The sequence below is a fragment of the Saimiri boliviensis genome, chromosome 1 (genome assembly GCF_048565385.1).
Source record: "Saimiri boliviensis isolate mSaiBol1 chromosome 1, mSaiBol1.pri, whole genome shotgun sequence".
NCBI classification, from domain to species: domain Eukaryota; kingdom Metazoa; phylum Chordata; class Mammalia; order Primates; family Cebidae; genus Saimiri; species Saimiri boliviensis.
In genome coordinates, this window is record NC_133449.1 from 119,803,427 (window position 1) to 119,817,743 (window position 14,317).

The following is a 14,317-nucleotide window of genomic DNA, read 5'->3' on the forward strand; positions in this document are numbered from 1 at the left end:
GATTAATCCCTAAGAGTGATAAAATAGAGGAATTGTTTTAAGGAATGAAGAGTGGAAAGCCCTTGATTTTTATTTACAAATCATGAACTTATTTCAGGAACTCATTTCTAGGATCTTATTTTGTTGGGATGTTGCAGCACTAGAAATTTCTCATTCCTTTGCATTGAGTTTATTACTGCAGGCAACAGACTGATTTTCTGTCCTAGAAATACAATTCTGAGGGACTGGGAAAGTGCTGTGCCTAACTTTTAATTCTGGAGAGAAAGATAGTTTGCACATGGATCTAACTATCTGGCTGGGTGCTACATCAGACGACTTAAGAAAAGGAGAAGCCCAAATCATGTTTAATATGCTGGGATTTTATTTATATAACTCAGTGGTGTCACTAATGGAAATCTCCTATCTTCGATGATTTTTGACTTTTTATTTTGCTCCAGAAGAAAACCAAGGTTGAAACGCCTTGCTCTTTTCTCTTCTGTCTTCATCATTCTACCTGTTGTTTTTATCCTCTCGTTTGGTATAGTTTAGAAGGGTATCTGAGGGAAAGAAGACATAGATGGAGAAACTCATTACTTTCTATAAAGTAAGCCATTTGCAGCAAAGCTTATTTTTCTTGCTACCTTACTTACTGCCTTAGCTTGAGGTTTTCAGCTGTTCAAGGAAAAGTGATTCTCAAGGAATCTCTACTGCAACCAGAAATCTTTTTCTTATTTGCAATAGTAAATATAAAAATTGTGCTCCAGTGAGGATGGCAGGTTTTTTTGTTTTGTTTTCATATCCGTGTGTGTGTGTGTGTGTGTGTGTGTGTGTGTGTGTGTGCTAATATTTAAAAATCAGAGCCAAGGAGACCAACCTTTTTATGTGAGTTGTGTTTATATGATCTAATTTGTGCAGCAGTGATTTTATAGCTGAGAACTTATACGCTAAAGGTGGCACTAATTGTGGTCTTTTAATAGGTATATAAAAGGAAAACAGAAGCTGCCAAAAAAGAATACCTGAAGGCCCTGGCGGCATACAGGGCCAGCCTCGTTTCTAAGGTAAACTTGGGCAGGGGCGGCTGGTCTCCAAAATAGTTACAGCATGGAAAACCACCCTTAAGCATTGAAAACATAATTTGTATCTCCCCTAAGAGTTGATAAAAAGGCGTCTTGAACAACTTGTAAACTGACTTGTTTTCTTTAGAGATTACCCAAATGATGATCTGATAATACAAGTTAATTTAAGCAGCTGAATCTAAATTGTTTCTGAGATTCCCTGATCTTACATATGTGTATGTATCCATATAGACAAATTTTAAATAGGCTTGTATGCTTTCTTTTGGTCAGAGATTGGGACCTGTGTTAATGGTCCTCTGTTTAAACTGGGAGTTATGTTTGTCAGGCATTTTGGACATCATATGATAAATTCTCTGGTGGTTGACATTACTGTAATAGAGGATGTTATATTTTTGACCAAATTCTTCGGTATCATATAAATAAATAGACCTCATGATCATTTAAAATAAAATTATACTCCAAGGACTAAAAAAAGCCTTTATGTATTATATATAGAGTATACAATGGACCCTAATGTGTTACAAAATGCACCAATATCCCAAGCAAATGTCACTCTAGATTGTAATCACCTTGATTCAAAGGAATATGAGCTGTTACATTATAGTAACATTTAATTAGTTTTGTCTCTTGCCTTTCTATATTTTTACAGGTTTGGGGAAGGGTAATTTGATCTACTATATTTTTGCTATAGATACATTTTTTTCTGACAAGTAGAGATACCATTTCCTTGTCACTATTGCTGTTTCAAGTACAACCTAGGGCCTTAAAGCCATTTAAAAAGGGTTCATTCCCTTTTTTCTCTTTTCACTTGAGTTGTTTCTTCTTTACATAATCTGTATTAAGTATTTGTATGAAGATCTATCATTTGCAGCTACTCAGAATCAGATCGACAGAGGTCCTCCTGTCTTTGTCAGCAGCTCTTAGGACACTTCCCACTTCATTGGATAGAGAAGACATTTATCAGGTCAATAGCCAAGCCTCTTTATCAGACACTGGAAGACACATACTGGAAGTTATACTGATGTTGTACTCAGACTTGCACATTGGCAGAAAACAGCTGACTGTATGGGCTGCAGATGTTAAGAATTAAAATATAGTTGGTGGTTAATTAGATGGAGTGAAGTGAATAGAGTAACAGTGTGCATGTACTTCTTAAGTGGATCATTTATTCATTCATTTATCCAGAGCAGGTATAGGTGATTTTGTGCATTAGAGTATGAATAATTGACCGTATATAGATTTAAACCAAGATCTAGTATCTCAAAAGGCATTCAGGGAGTATTAACCATGATTAGGCTCATGAAGTCTGTGACTGACTTAGAAGGGATAACTTAAAACTTATACATTGCATACTAGAATCAGGATTCAGAAATATCTCCAGATGGAATTCAGTGACACCAAAAAGGAAAAAAAAAAAATTCAATAGGATAGAAGTTAGAAGGAATAAATTTAAAATACTGGAATTTTGTTTGCTTTTTAATTCAGTGAATGTACTTTGAGAGGATCCTAAATCTCTATTCAAAGTACTGGGAGGCAACTAAAATAGTCTTTAGTTATAAATTTAGAATAATTTCAAACTGAACCAAAAGTGTGAAGTAGCTGCTAATATAGTGATCCCACAGGATGCAGCATCTAATTGTACCATGATTATTAGACCACTTCTAAAGAATTGGTTCTGTTTTGGACCCCACAATTTTTATAAAGAGTGATGGCAATCAATTGAAATCTCTCTAGAGCATTGCTTCCCACAATGGCGAGGACTGAAAATCACGTCATGGTAGAATAACTGGAAGAATCAGGGAGGCAAGGACTTGGAGGCATATGATCTTAGTCCTCAAATCTGAGGACCGTTATGTAAGGGAAATGAAGTCGATCTTTGTGCCCAAGAGTGGAGAACTCATCCAAAGGGTGATCTTACAGGGAATAAAAGTTCAGCCCCAGCATCAGAAATATCAATAGGGTTGCATCATATGCACATTTAACTTATGCCTCTGCACGCAGAGCCTCAGACCTCCTCCCTTAAGATGCGACTCTGCTATCACTTTTAATCTTTACAACAACCAAATAAATTCATAGAGGCTTACTATTAAATCATAAAGGAACAAGAAGGCAAGCAAGGAAGAACTCTGTGCAATCATCCACCCATCTCCATTTACCATTAAGGCAGCATCTTAATAGCAAAACTGTGCAACTGAGCTGCCCAGGTGTTGAAATACAGACTTTCTTTGTGTTTTTTTTCCTTAAGACTAGCTTGTTAATTTTTAACTACTAGAGTGTATAAGAATTATGCACATGTTTACTGTGTGTAGTCTACTTTATGGGTGATTTAATTTTTTTTTTTTTTTAAAGATGACTTTGAATATTTATAGGCTGCTTCTTACCCTAAGACCTTAGAACATGACCGTTCAGGAACATGCAGCCCCACTGAGTTTTGTAATGTGGAGAGCTGTCCACTGAAGGGGAGTGCCTTGAATTGATGACATGTGTTCAAACTGAAACCATCAGAGATGATTTTTCCTACAGTGGGTGACATCTCAGTTTCTTTCCAATGGGAAGATTTTATAAATCAGAGTCATAAACATTTAAAAATACAAAATTGTTAGAGACAGCGGATGGCCACTTGATGTCTCCTAGGTGTTCCTGCAACACTCCCCCCACCAATATCCTAACTGAATACAGTGTAAGAGGAAAAAAAATCATATTTGGAATGGATCGTTCCAATCACTGTCATGTTAGTGGAAGAATTTCTTTTTGTGGAGGCAGTGAAGTGTTTTTAGTACAAAATGTAATAGATAGTTTCTCTGTATGTTGAGCCCTAGATCTGCTATTTATCTTTTAACAGGCAATTTGGTCCCATGAGGTTGAACATTTTCCCCTTATCTATGACTCCTTTGATAAATTCTAGAAGTCTTCAAAAACAGTTGATGAACTAAAACCTTTCTAAGATACCAAATTGTGAAAACTTCAATTTGGTATCTCTAAGGAAACCAATAATGGTTTTCTTATATTTGAGTGAACATTGTTATAAATAATCACACAACACAGGACTTTCAAGTGTTTCAATGGCTGTTTTCTGGTAATGGTAATTGTTATCTAATAAAAATAGCTAATATTTATTGCTTCCCATGGGCCAGGCACTTTCCTAAAATGCTTAACATATGAGTTCATTTAGTTCTCACAACCTCTGCACAAGAAAAATATCATATAACCCAATGTTATAGGTAAGGAAACAGGAACAGATGAGTAAATTAACTTTCCCAATGTCACAAAGTTGTTAGGTAAGACAGCTGGATTTGAACTCAGGCAGTCTGTTCTTATTGTCTTTCAACATATGGTACTCAAAGGTAAGCTGGTTAGTATACACTTAAATGCAAAAGAATTGTTGCTCTTAAATATGTGTATCAGTTATCTTTTACCACAATAGTGCTGTGTAACAAACCATCCCCAAAGCTCAGTGATATGATGAAAGATAAACATTTATCCTGAGAGAGTGCCAGTTAGCTGGCTGGTTCTTCAGACCTAGGCCAGACTTGGTAGAATCAGCTATTCTTGATCCTTTGTCTGGAGTCAGCTTGCATGTTGGAGGGGGCTGGACTCATTCACATTGATCTCAGTTGGCTGGCAGTGAACTGACTCTTGAGTGGGGTAACTGGGTCACATGTCTGGGCACATGGCAGGGGCAGGCTTGAGGCCTCAGCTTGGAACTGGGACAGTATCACTGTTACCACATTCTGTTAGCCAAAGCAAAGGCACAAGACCAGCCCAGACTCAAGGAGGTAGGGCATTTGACTCCACCTCTGGGAGGAGTGAAAAAGTCACAAGTCAAAGAGCATAGATACAGGAAGGCATGAATAATGGTCATTAAAAAATATCAATTTATAATACCTAAAAATGCTTAAGTAGTTTAAACACTTATGTATTGTAATATTCTGGAATTTTCTCCCCCAAAATGCAGGCTGCTGCTGAGTCAGCAGAAGCCCAGACCATCCGTTCTGTTCAGCAGACCCTGGCGTCAACCAATCTAACATCCTCCGTCCTTCTCAACACTCCACTGTCTCAACATGGAACAGTGTCAGCAGCACCTCAGACTCTCCAGCAATCCCTCCCTAGGTCAATCGCTCCCAAACCCTTAACCATGAGACTCCCCATGAACCAGATTGTCACATCAGTCACCATTGCAGCCAACATGCCCTCGAACATTGGGGCTCCACTGATAAGCTCCATGGGAACGACCATGGTTGGCTCAGCACCCCCCACCCAAGTGAGCCCTTCGGTGCAAACCCAGCAGCATCAGATGCAGTTGCAGCAACAGCAACAGCAACAACAACAGATGCAACAGATGCAGCAGCAGCAACTCCAGCAGCACCAAATGCATCAGCAAATCCAGCAGCAAATGCAGCAGCAGCATTTCCAGCACCACATGCAGCAGCACCTGCAGCAGCAGCAGCATCTCCAGCAGCAGATTAATCAACAGCAGCTGCAGCAGCAGCTGCAGCAGCGCCTCCAGCTGCAGCAGCTGCAACACATGCAGCACCAGTCTCAGCCTTCTCCTCGGCAGCACTCCCCTGTCGCCTCTCAGATAACATCCCCCATCCCTGCCATTGGGAGCCCCCAGCCAGCCTCTCAGCAGCACCAGTCGCAAATACAGTCTCAGACACAGACTCAAGTATTATCACAGGTCAGTATTTTCTGAAGACCCACGTGGCAGACGGATTTGTGTATACCGAGGAGAGTGGCATAGGAGGGTAAAGCATATGTGGCTGAAACCTGTAAGTTGGTGTTGGTTATGCAGAAATGTGTAACAGATCAAACGGTCCTCTCAAGTGTCTATTAGATAGGCAATAAGAACTACAGTGTAGCTGAGTAACATCTTTTAGCTGACTATAAATTACTTTGTTTTTAAACAAGGAAAGCTGTGCTCTTTTATGTGATGCCTTTTTTATTTATTCAGGCTATACCTACAATATGTGAATCAAACTGTTTAATGAATCCTGGGACATATTGATGACTATAAACTGGCCTCTCTGAGTCATAGAAAATGGCCTTATTTCTCCAGAAGTGAGTAAACCACACTTCCAGGCTATCTGAACTTCCGAAGCCCTAAAAATAAAAAGCACAGTTGTAACTACCTGAAATATGAAGATCCAGTTTCATACAAACATTTGTATGATGTGAATAGTTGATGGCATTTTTTTGTCATAAAAAATAATGTAAATCACAGACTTTTGCCAAAGCTCTTATTTTTTTTCCTAAATCTCTCCAGAAAAAAAAAATGCAAGTGATTAGCTTCAATTATTGACTTATTTCCACTTTTTATCCATGGCTTCTCCAAATCAAACCATAGTATATGTTGTAACAATATCTATGACCACTGTTAGCCCATTATATTCATTCCAATTAGAAGAAAAGAAATGTGAATATTATATTCCGTGTTTTGAGTGACAAGTTTCGAAAAATAAAAACACTGTATTTTTAAAAGGGAAATGCACTTAAATGAAGACAGTTATTACAAAAGTTAAGATTTAAAATGAAAAAGCAAGAGTTTTTATTATGATGTAATACCAGTAGAATATTTAAAAGGCACACCACATCTGAATAATCAATGTAAATATTTTCTTTCAAAGTTGTAAGTTTTCATATCATGTGCTGTAAAGTTTTCCTAAATGAGGCTTTAACGTAAACACTGGTGACATAAACCATTCATTGCTATGTTGCTTATTGTGTTTTTATGCTGTTTTATACTTTTTTATGAGTTATGATAGCAGCAATTAAGTTGTTTGTATTTTGCTTAACTAAAACAAAAATGCTTTTATCTTGCTATAGAATAAACACATTTCAGTAAAAACTGTGGACTGTATTTTGATGCAACAACGAGGAAACTGTTCACTTTTCAAATAAAATGATATGTCAGATTTCATTTTTGGTTCCTTGAATACATGTAAGATGGGAAAATATGCCACATACCAAGTTTCATTTGAGTCCACGCATCATCTTCCATTTTTCAACTGGAAATGTGATATTTATGGCCAGGAATATGCATTGCACAGCCTGAAATCAAGATCCTTGAAAAAACCAAAAGAACCCATTGCAAATATTTGTGTAATTGTCTTTTTTTAACATGCAAGTACAAGGTAAGTATAGAGAAAATAGTAATCGCTGTTTTCCTGGGGGGTGGGGGTGGTTAGAACTAGCTGGGGATCATGATGTTACTGCTATTAAAATGGATGGTGAATGCTAATTTTTAAGCCAAAATAATTATTTCGGTGCCCATTTCTTTCCCCCTCTCCTTGCTCTGTAGCAGTTCCTCTTTGAGAGCAGTGTGACCACTATCCCCAGTTGTCTTGCATGATTAATTACAGCATCTGTCCTGTCAGAAACTATAATGAAGAGGTCTTGATAAAAATTGCAAATTACCACTGGCAACAGTCTTAAACTGCTTATGATAAAATGAAAATTAAAAACAGCAAGTGTCAACCCTGACCAGAATCCTAATCTGGAAAGAATGAGGGTGCGTGTGGTATGCGCCATAGCTACTTTGTGTAAGACATTCAAAAATAATGGAATATGGATCCCTCAAAGTTGTTGTATTTCAGGGAATATTTACTGTATGTTGTGGGTTATGAATAATGAATTCAGCTTTCAATATTTCATAATCCTCTCCTACTCTGTATTATGTACAAATATTGAACAGCAAGAGATTCTAATTATAAATTTATGGATTTCTTGCTGTAGAAAAATTTATGTCTAAATTGAAGCTTTTCATAAGATGTATTAGCTGACAGGTATCAGTGTTCAAACAGCCTTAGAATGATGCCTAATCACATCTACAAGGGGGTGATTGTATTCCACAAAGAAATGATCTGCTAGCATCAGACCCATCAGAAGTACAGCTCGAATAGTAAAAGATTTTCTGTGAATTGAAACTAACATTACATAACAATAACCATTTTATATTCTGTTGTGAAACCTTTAGACAAATGTCTTCAAAATTAATTGCTAAACTGCATGTGACAGTAATTGTGTATTAGTTCTGTAATTGTCATTTTGAAAACCCATGAAGTATTGCTTGGAAAAAAATGTCACTAGTGATAAGACTTAATTGCAAGTGAAGTCTGTTTTCAACTGTTTGCAGTTAGAAGCAGGTGTTGTAACATCTATTAAATGATTTTATAAATCTTAGGTTTTATCACATTTGATTAAATGCTGCTAAGCCACTGATGGTCAATTCCAGAGGAATAAAAAGTTTAATGACTACCACTTTACAAAAATAATCACAAGGCAGATCTATATATTTAAAATTTCCAAAGGCTTGAATCATGAAGAGAATTTCTCAACCTTGTTACCTAATTAATGTTTTCAAGATTTACAAAGCATGTTATGTATCAATTTATATTTCAGCTTATACATATGACTGGTTTCTATTCCTGATACTTAAGTAAGTACTTGGTGCACTTTTTTTTTTTTTTGTTACAGGTCAGAAATAAATCAGGATAATGAAAAATAGACATGAGAAATGTGGTATCTCATTAGCTTCATGAAACCTAAATGGCCCAAATGCCTTCCCTCTTAAGTGGTCTACAGACACACCCTCCTTCATCACACACACACACACACACACACACACACACACACACACACACACACCCCTTGTCTCTCTCACTGCCATGTAGACATTATTTTATTACTCTGGCTAACCATGTTCTCTTTTTGCATTAACCTGTACTGCTGTATGATGAAAGAACATAAGGCATTTTCATTTTTAGCTGACATGGGGTCATTAGTTCTTGACTCAAAAAACAAAAGCTTAAATGCCTTCATGCAGCATAATTTCTGCAATATATTACCACCTGACGGAGGTTTGAAGGCTTTCTAGACAGATGGATTAATATCTCAAGTTTAAGTAGAAGTCCTCTGCTGGGTCCATTCAGCGAGCTTTAGACATCTGAATGGTTTCTTTCCCATTTCTCACTTCATGGAGCATTTTTCAGCACTGGACTTCAATATAACCTTTTCTTCCCCCCCCACCCCCCTTTGTTTGGCTTTTGTTTTGCAACAGCTGTTATTATCGTTTTTGGTCAGCTGTGATTGCTGGAGGCAAAATAGGACCAGATGGTGTTTTGCTATGCATGAATGGAGAGTTAGAGGAGTTGGGATTGAATAGGCCAAGTTTGAATGGTGTCTATGCACCACCTGCCTGCCTTAGCTGTGGTGTACACATCACAGTAGCATGATCCGTCTCAGACCTACTAGAATCGGATGGGAAAGTGGAGAGCTGGGGTGGATTTTCCCCATATTTATTGATCTTCCATGCACTAACAGAATAATGCAGTGTACAGTCAATTTGAGATAATTGGATATGACACAGCATGGACATGTAATCTATCACTTCAGAATTCTGGTTCGCTTTAAGGATCTGACTGCTCTTCCAAACACACACACACACACACACACACACACACACACACACACGCTCAGTAGTAGCAAAAGCTGGGCTAGGTAGGCACAAGTGAAAAAAATGTCTAAAACAGACTTTTAGGAGTCTGAGATTTGGAGAAGGGAAGACATTGAAAAATGTTAATGCAAAGTGAAGAAAACCTGATATTAATAGAAAGCCCTCATATTTGTACATTATACTTCAGGTATTACACATTTGTAAAAATGTGCCTTACTGAGAAAGTCAAAGAGATAACCAGACTTGAATTCTCCTAGAAAATATTCTTAACTTTATAAATGTCTTCTCCCTATCCTCTCAAATATAGTTAGCTTTACTGAGGTCTGAACTGACCTCAGAATAAAGACTTTCCCTGAATTTTAAAGCTGGTAAGCAGATTAAATCTTAATAGATTTTGATTCTACAGGTGTGTGGGTTGTGTGGCATTGTGTATTACTGAGGAAATGCTTAACATCCAGGAGACATGGCATCAGATATGCAGACAGACAGTTCCATTTGCCTAAGGCCCTAATTACTTAAATTTACTTCTGTTACATGCAAAACACTGTGATAGGTCCCAAAGAGATGCAAAAACAAACAGTGCCTTCTGTTTATCTTGTGTATGTTTGAAATTTTTCATAATAAAAGTTTAAAAGAAAATAGTGAAATAACAAAGCCATTCTGAACTTCAGGAGCTTTCATTTTTTATTGGGGTAGAAAAGGTACCAACCAGACACAATGATTTGTGTGCCCGTAAGAGCCATTTTAAAAGTGTGTTTTTTAATCTGAGAAAATTAAAATGTATTTAGGAAGGAAGATTGCCATTGGTTAAAGTATTAAGGAAAGCTGCATGAAATTATGGGCATTTAAGATGTGCCTTGGAGGTTGTGTAGGATTTTAATAGGCCAAGATAGACGTCATCGTGGTAGAAGTGAAAGATATCTCCAGACAAGGGGAGAGCAGAGAAAAGTCATTCAGGTTGAAAGCACAGGCACCTCAAAACAGCGAAGAGAATCAAACAAAATTGGACATGCAGCTTCCGTGGAGGTGAGCAGGAAAAACACCTGAGAGGAAGTGTGGGATCAGATTTGTAGATCTGCCAGGGAATTATGATGAACTGCAAAAGCCCTGAAGGCATCCCAGTAAGGCAGGTATGATCAGAATTGATTGAATGCATGAAGGCTAAAGGGTTTTATCTAATTTTTTGGAAGAAAGTGTCCAGGAGGCACTGAAAGCTGAAAGAAAAATGGAACAAGATGACCACTTGAAAATGTATCTCAATATTTAATTATTCGTATGCATAAATAAAGCCATCACTTCATGCTCATTCTCGTGCCACTCCTATCTTCCTGGTGCAAGAACACACCATCAACAAATCCAAATCAAATCAAGGTGTGTGTGTGTGTCTGTGTCAGTGTGTGGTGGCAACTGTAGAATAAGCCTTATCCTTCCATTAGCATCAAGAGGGAGCTCATTTTCTATGTTTCTGCTGTGAAAAGAAAGCTATTTTCACCACTAGCAAAAAGTGCCCTCTTGGTGCTTGAACTCAAATGTGATGAAGGATGAAAGAAGCCCTTGCTTTGTTGCTGAGTAAAACCTCAGGCAGCACTGGGAGAGATGTTGGTTATGGTCTCAATTTAATTTCAAAGAAGAACCTTCACAGATAGAAAACGTGAATGTGGATGTACCCTTCTTAGCAAAGGAATAATGCTCTTTTGTAAAACGTATCATTATCCCTGGCATTTGTATAGCACTCTGGACTTTTCAAAGCACTTTTCTGTGTATTCCTTCATTTGGTTCCCTCTCTAGATAAGGCAGAAGTTAACCTCATGTAACAAATTAGGAAACTGAGGCACAGAGAGGGTGGTGGCTTGTTTCAATATCTCTTTGCTTTTAAGAGGGACAGCCAGAAATGGAATGGAAATGTCCTCGCTCTAGGTCTCTTGTCTCTTGCTATTTTATTTGCTTTCAAATATTCGTATATGTATGACATATACATTTGATGTAGATTTATGCCTATCATATATTTGTATATAGGATGTGTAAATATAGTGTTTGTATGTGTAACTAGCTAGATGACACATCCATCACAACACTGAACAGAAGCATTACTCCATGCTTTCCTCACGGTGAGGCAAGCGTAAGGCAGAGTGAGTGCCACAAGTAGTAGCCCATGTTCTCAGTGGGGCTTAATGCCACATGGCACTTTTTTGGGGTGTGAATCCTTTCCGGTCTATTTTCCCTACCTCTCTGCCATTCTTCTGTATTCAAGCAAACAGCTTTGACTAGTGGGGTTCAAGTGTTATGGCTGGAGGTACTACAAAAGTGCGAAAGCGAAGTATCCTTCTGTGTGTTTAAAGAGAAAAAGAAGATTTTAGGAAGCTTGAGATGGGTGAGCATTGGGTAGGTGTTCATTGTTATACATTATTTAAGGAATCCAATGAATCACTCCAATGTTGAGAATGAAAAAATATAAGGCAGTATAGGGTATGAATCTTCCCAGGAATTATGCAGTAACAAGACAGTATACCGCTTCGTGAGTTTCCACTCAGTTTCTCAGACCACATGCCCCTTACTAAGTGGGGTGCATGCTACCACTCATTTGTCAAATGAGACATGTCCCAAGTCCACAAGATTTTATTATTACCTTAGTTTTAAATGAACAGAGCACTAAAGCTACCTTGCAAATGGTCACTTGCTAAGATTGAGTAGAAGCGAATGACAGTTTAGAACATATTCATCCAGATACCAGATATGAGGATTCTGGTATTTGAAGCTTTCATTTGCAAGATATTCATTCGAGTGACTTAGTTAGAGTCAATTAAGCAGTGTTGTGTTTTTTTTTTTTTTTTTTTGAAATCCAGGTCTTATGTTTATTTTCAGATTGTTGGCCTATTTTTTTTCTTTCCAGTCAGTTTGCCTTGTGTCTAAGGATGTATTTTTACCAGGAAAGATGCCTCTGATAGCATTTCTTGTTATGTCATTACTGTCATCCTTCTGACTTGCAGAGCGAGCCTTTATTTCCAGTTTGTCACAGTGAGTGAAAATGATGCCATGTTCTAAACCTGCCTTAATCGGTAATTTGCAAATTTGATATAAGATCTTAGTCCAAATCATTCAGGCCTGCTGTTGAAGCCCTCATGCTTTTTGCCTGTTCTCTCTCCTTTATAATTGGTATTGAGTATGTGGGATCCCAGGGGACAAATAATAGCATCTGAGGAAATTACCTACATACAGTCTGACTTCTTGTGTGTTTTTTGGATGCCAGATTAAGACATCTATCTTTGGATAGTTGGACAGTTACCTGGAAGGAATGATACCATTTTGTCCACATTAACAGTTTTATAAATTGTGTCCAAATGCTGGCATACCTCGTAACTTTGAAATGATGCTAAGAACATTTTTGCCAAAGAATGTGAATATAGCTGTAGTTCTTTCCAAATCAGAAACTAATTCCATGGGGGAAATGCAATATCCTTTTGGATGCAACAAATAAAATCATTGCTTATGCTATTTGGTGGTAGAAATTTCACAACAAAAAAAGAGAGAAGAAAATGTATGTTTTTTCATAGCTTAAATCTTAAACTCTTAGCAAGGATATCAGGCCTTCCAATAGGGAAAGTTTTAGATTAAAATATGCTGAAAAGATGACAATGTTATTTACTTCTAGATCATCAAACACCCAGAAATATGCTGATTATGCTCAGTCAGTGGCTAAGACAAGCAACAAGTGTGAGCAGAATGTTTTTTAAGAATGGGTACAATTTCTCTTTCTTAGATTTGGTTAAATTTCTGTGAAGATATTTCTGTTTATTTGTAGGTTATATCTGCAGTTTGTTTCCTGCTGAAGAACCACTTATCGATTGGAGACAAAATGTATACTTTGTTCAATACTCTCAAGGTCAGCCTGTCTTGAGTAGGTTAGATAGCTCTCAACAGAGGTTTAAATTCTTGGATCAAAGGTTGTGCAGAGATCAGTCATCTTTTAGAAGTTGCTATTGTCTTTAATTGTTAAAACATTTTACGTAGTGAGGGGGCCTCTTCAGGAGGAAACCTTCATTTGGAGATTTGTGGAGGAACAGCTTGGAAGGGGCACAAAAAGACCCTACTGGCACTTAGTGAAGGGGACTTTAGGAAGCATCCCTGTTGTCCAAGTTTAAGGACCTAACCTAAATCTGTATCACACATACAGGAAATGAGCCGAAGTCTATAGCACAAAGTAAGTGCACTTAATGCTAAACTGAACTGCAGAGGTGTGTCAACATTCCGGGCACGTGGGCCATGATTTCTGCCAAGATCCTGAGCTATCAAGGTAACTAACCAGGCTTCAAGTCAAAGAAACAGAACACAGCTGGAGAAGATCATCAGATTCATGTGGAATGTGGAAGCCTAGGCAATCGCCATGAAACTGCTTGGCCCCAGAACTAATAAGCTACATGTAAGCCTGTGTTCTTACAACAACTAAGAGTTTTATGTCTGATACAGATGGTGTTTATATAGAGTATGTGAGCTCAGCGTGAGAAGTAGTCATAAAACAGACTGGGGTTTGGTATAATTATTCACAATTACTATTGTATAATTGAATGCCGTAACTATTATATAAAAAATATTTTAAGAAGTAGACTCACTCATACTTCCACAATAGTTCTTAACAATAAGAGACATATGCTGTAAACATCGTAACATATTTTATGGTGTTTACAAACTTACACAAGGTTTGGCGAAGTTGCAAATATAAAAGGCCGGGTTCTCTTTCTTGCATCCTTAGAGGAACCAGCTGCCCTTATCACTGTCAGTAGCAAGCTCCCCTTCTAGTCACCTGTGGACTTGA

The 14,317-nt window shown here is 37.7% G+C and overlaps 1 protein-coding gene across 2 annotated transcripts in view; it reads left to right on the forward strand.

Moving 5' to 3' along the window:
* The window catches only part of TOX3 (TOX high mobility group box family member 3), a 106,321-nt gene extending 99,349 nt beyond the window's left edge, over positions 1-6,972 (forward strand). For both annotated transcript variants that reach the window (XM_010347856.3, XM_039478632.2), the window contains exons 6-7: positions 957-1,037; positions 5,011-6,972. In XM_010347856.3, the coding sequence (XP_010346158.3) occupies positions 957-1,037; positions 5,011-5,748 (819 nt within the window). In that variant the 3' untranslated portion in view covers positions 5,749-6,972. The remainder of the gene's footprint in view (positions 1-956; positions 1,038-5,010) is intronic.
* Positions 6,973-14,317: the final 7,345 nt, after the last annotated feature.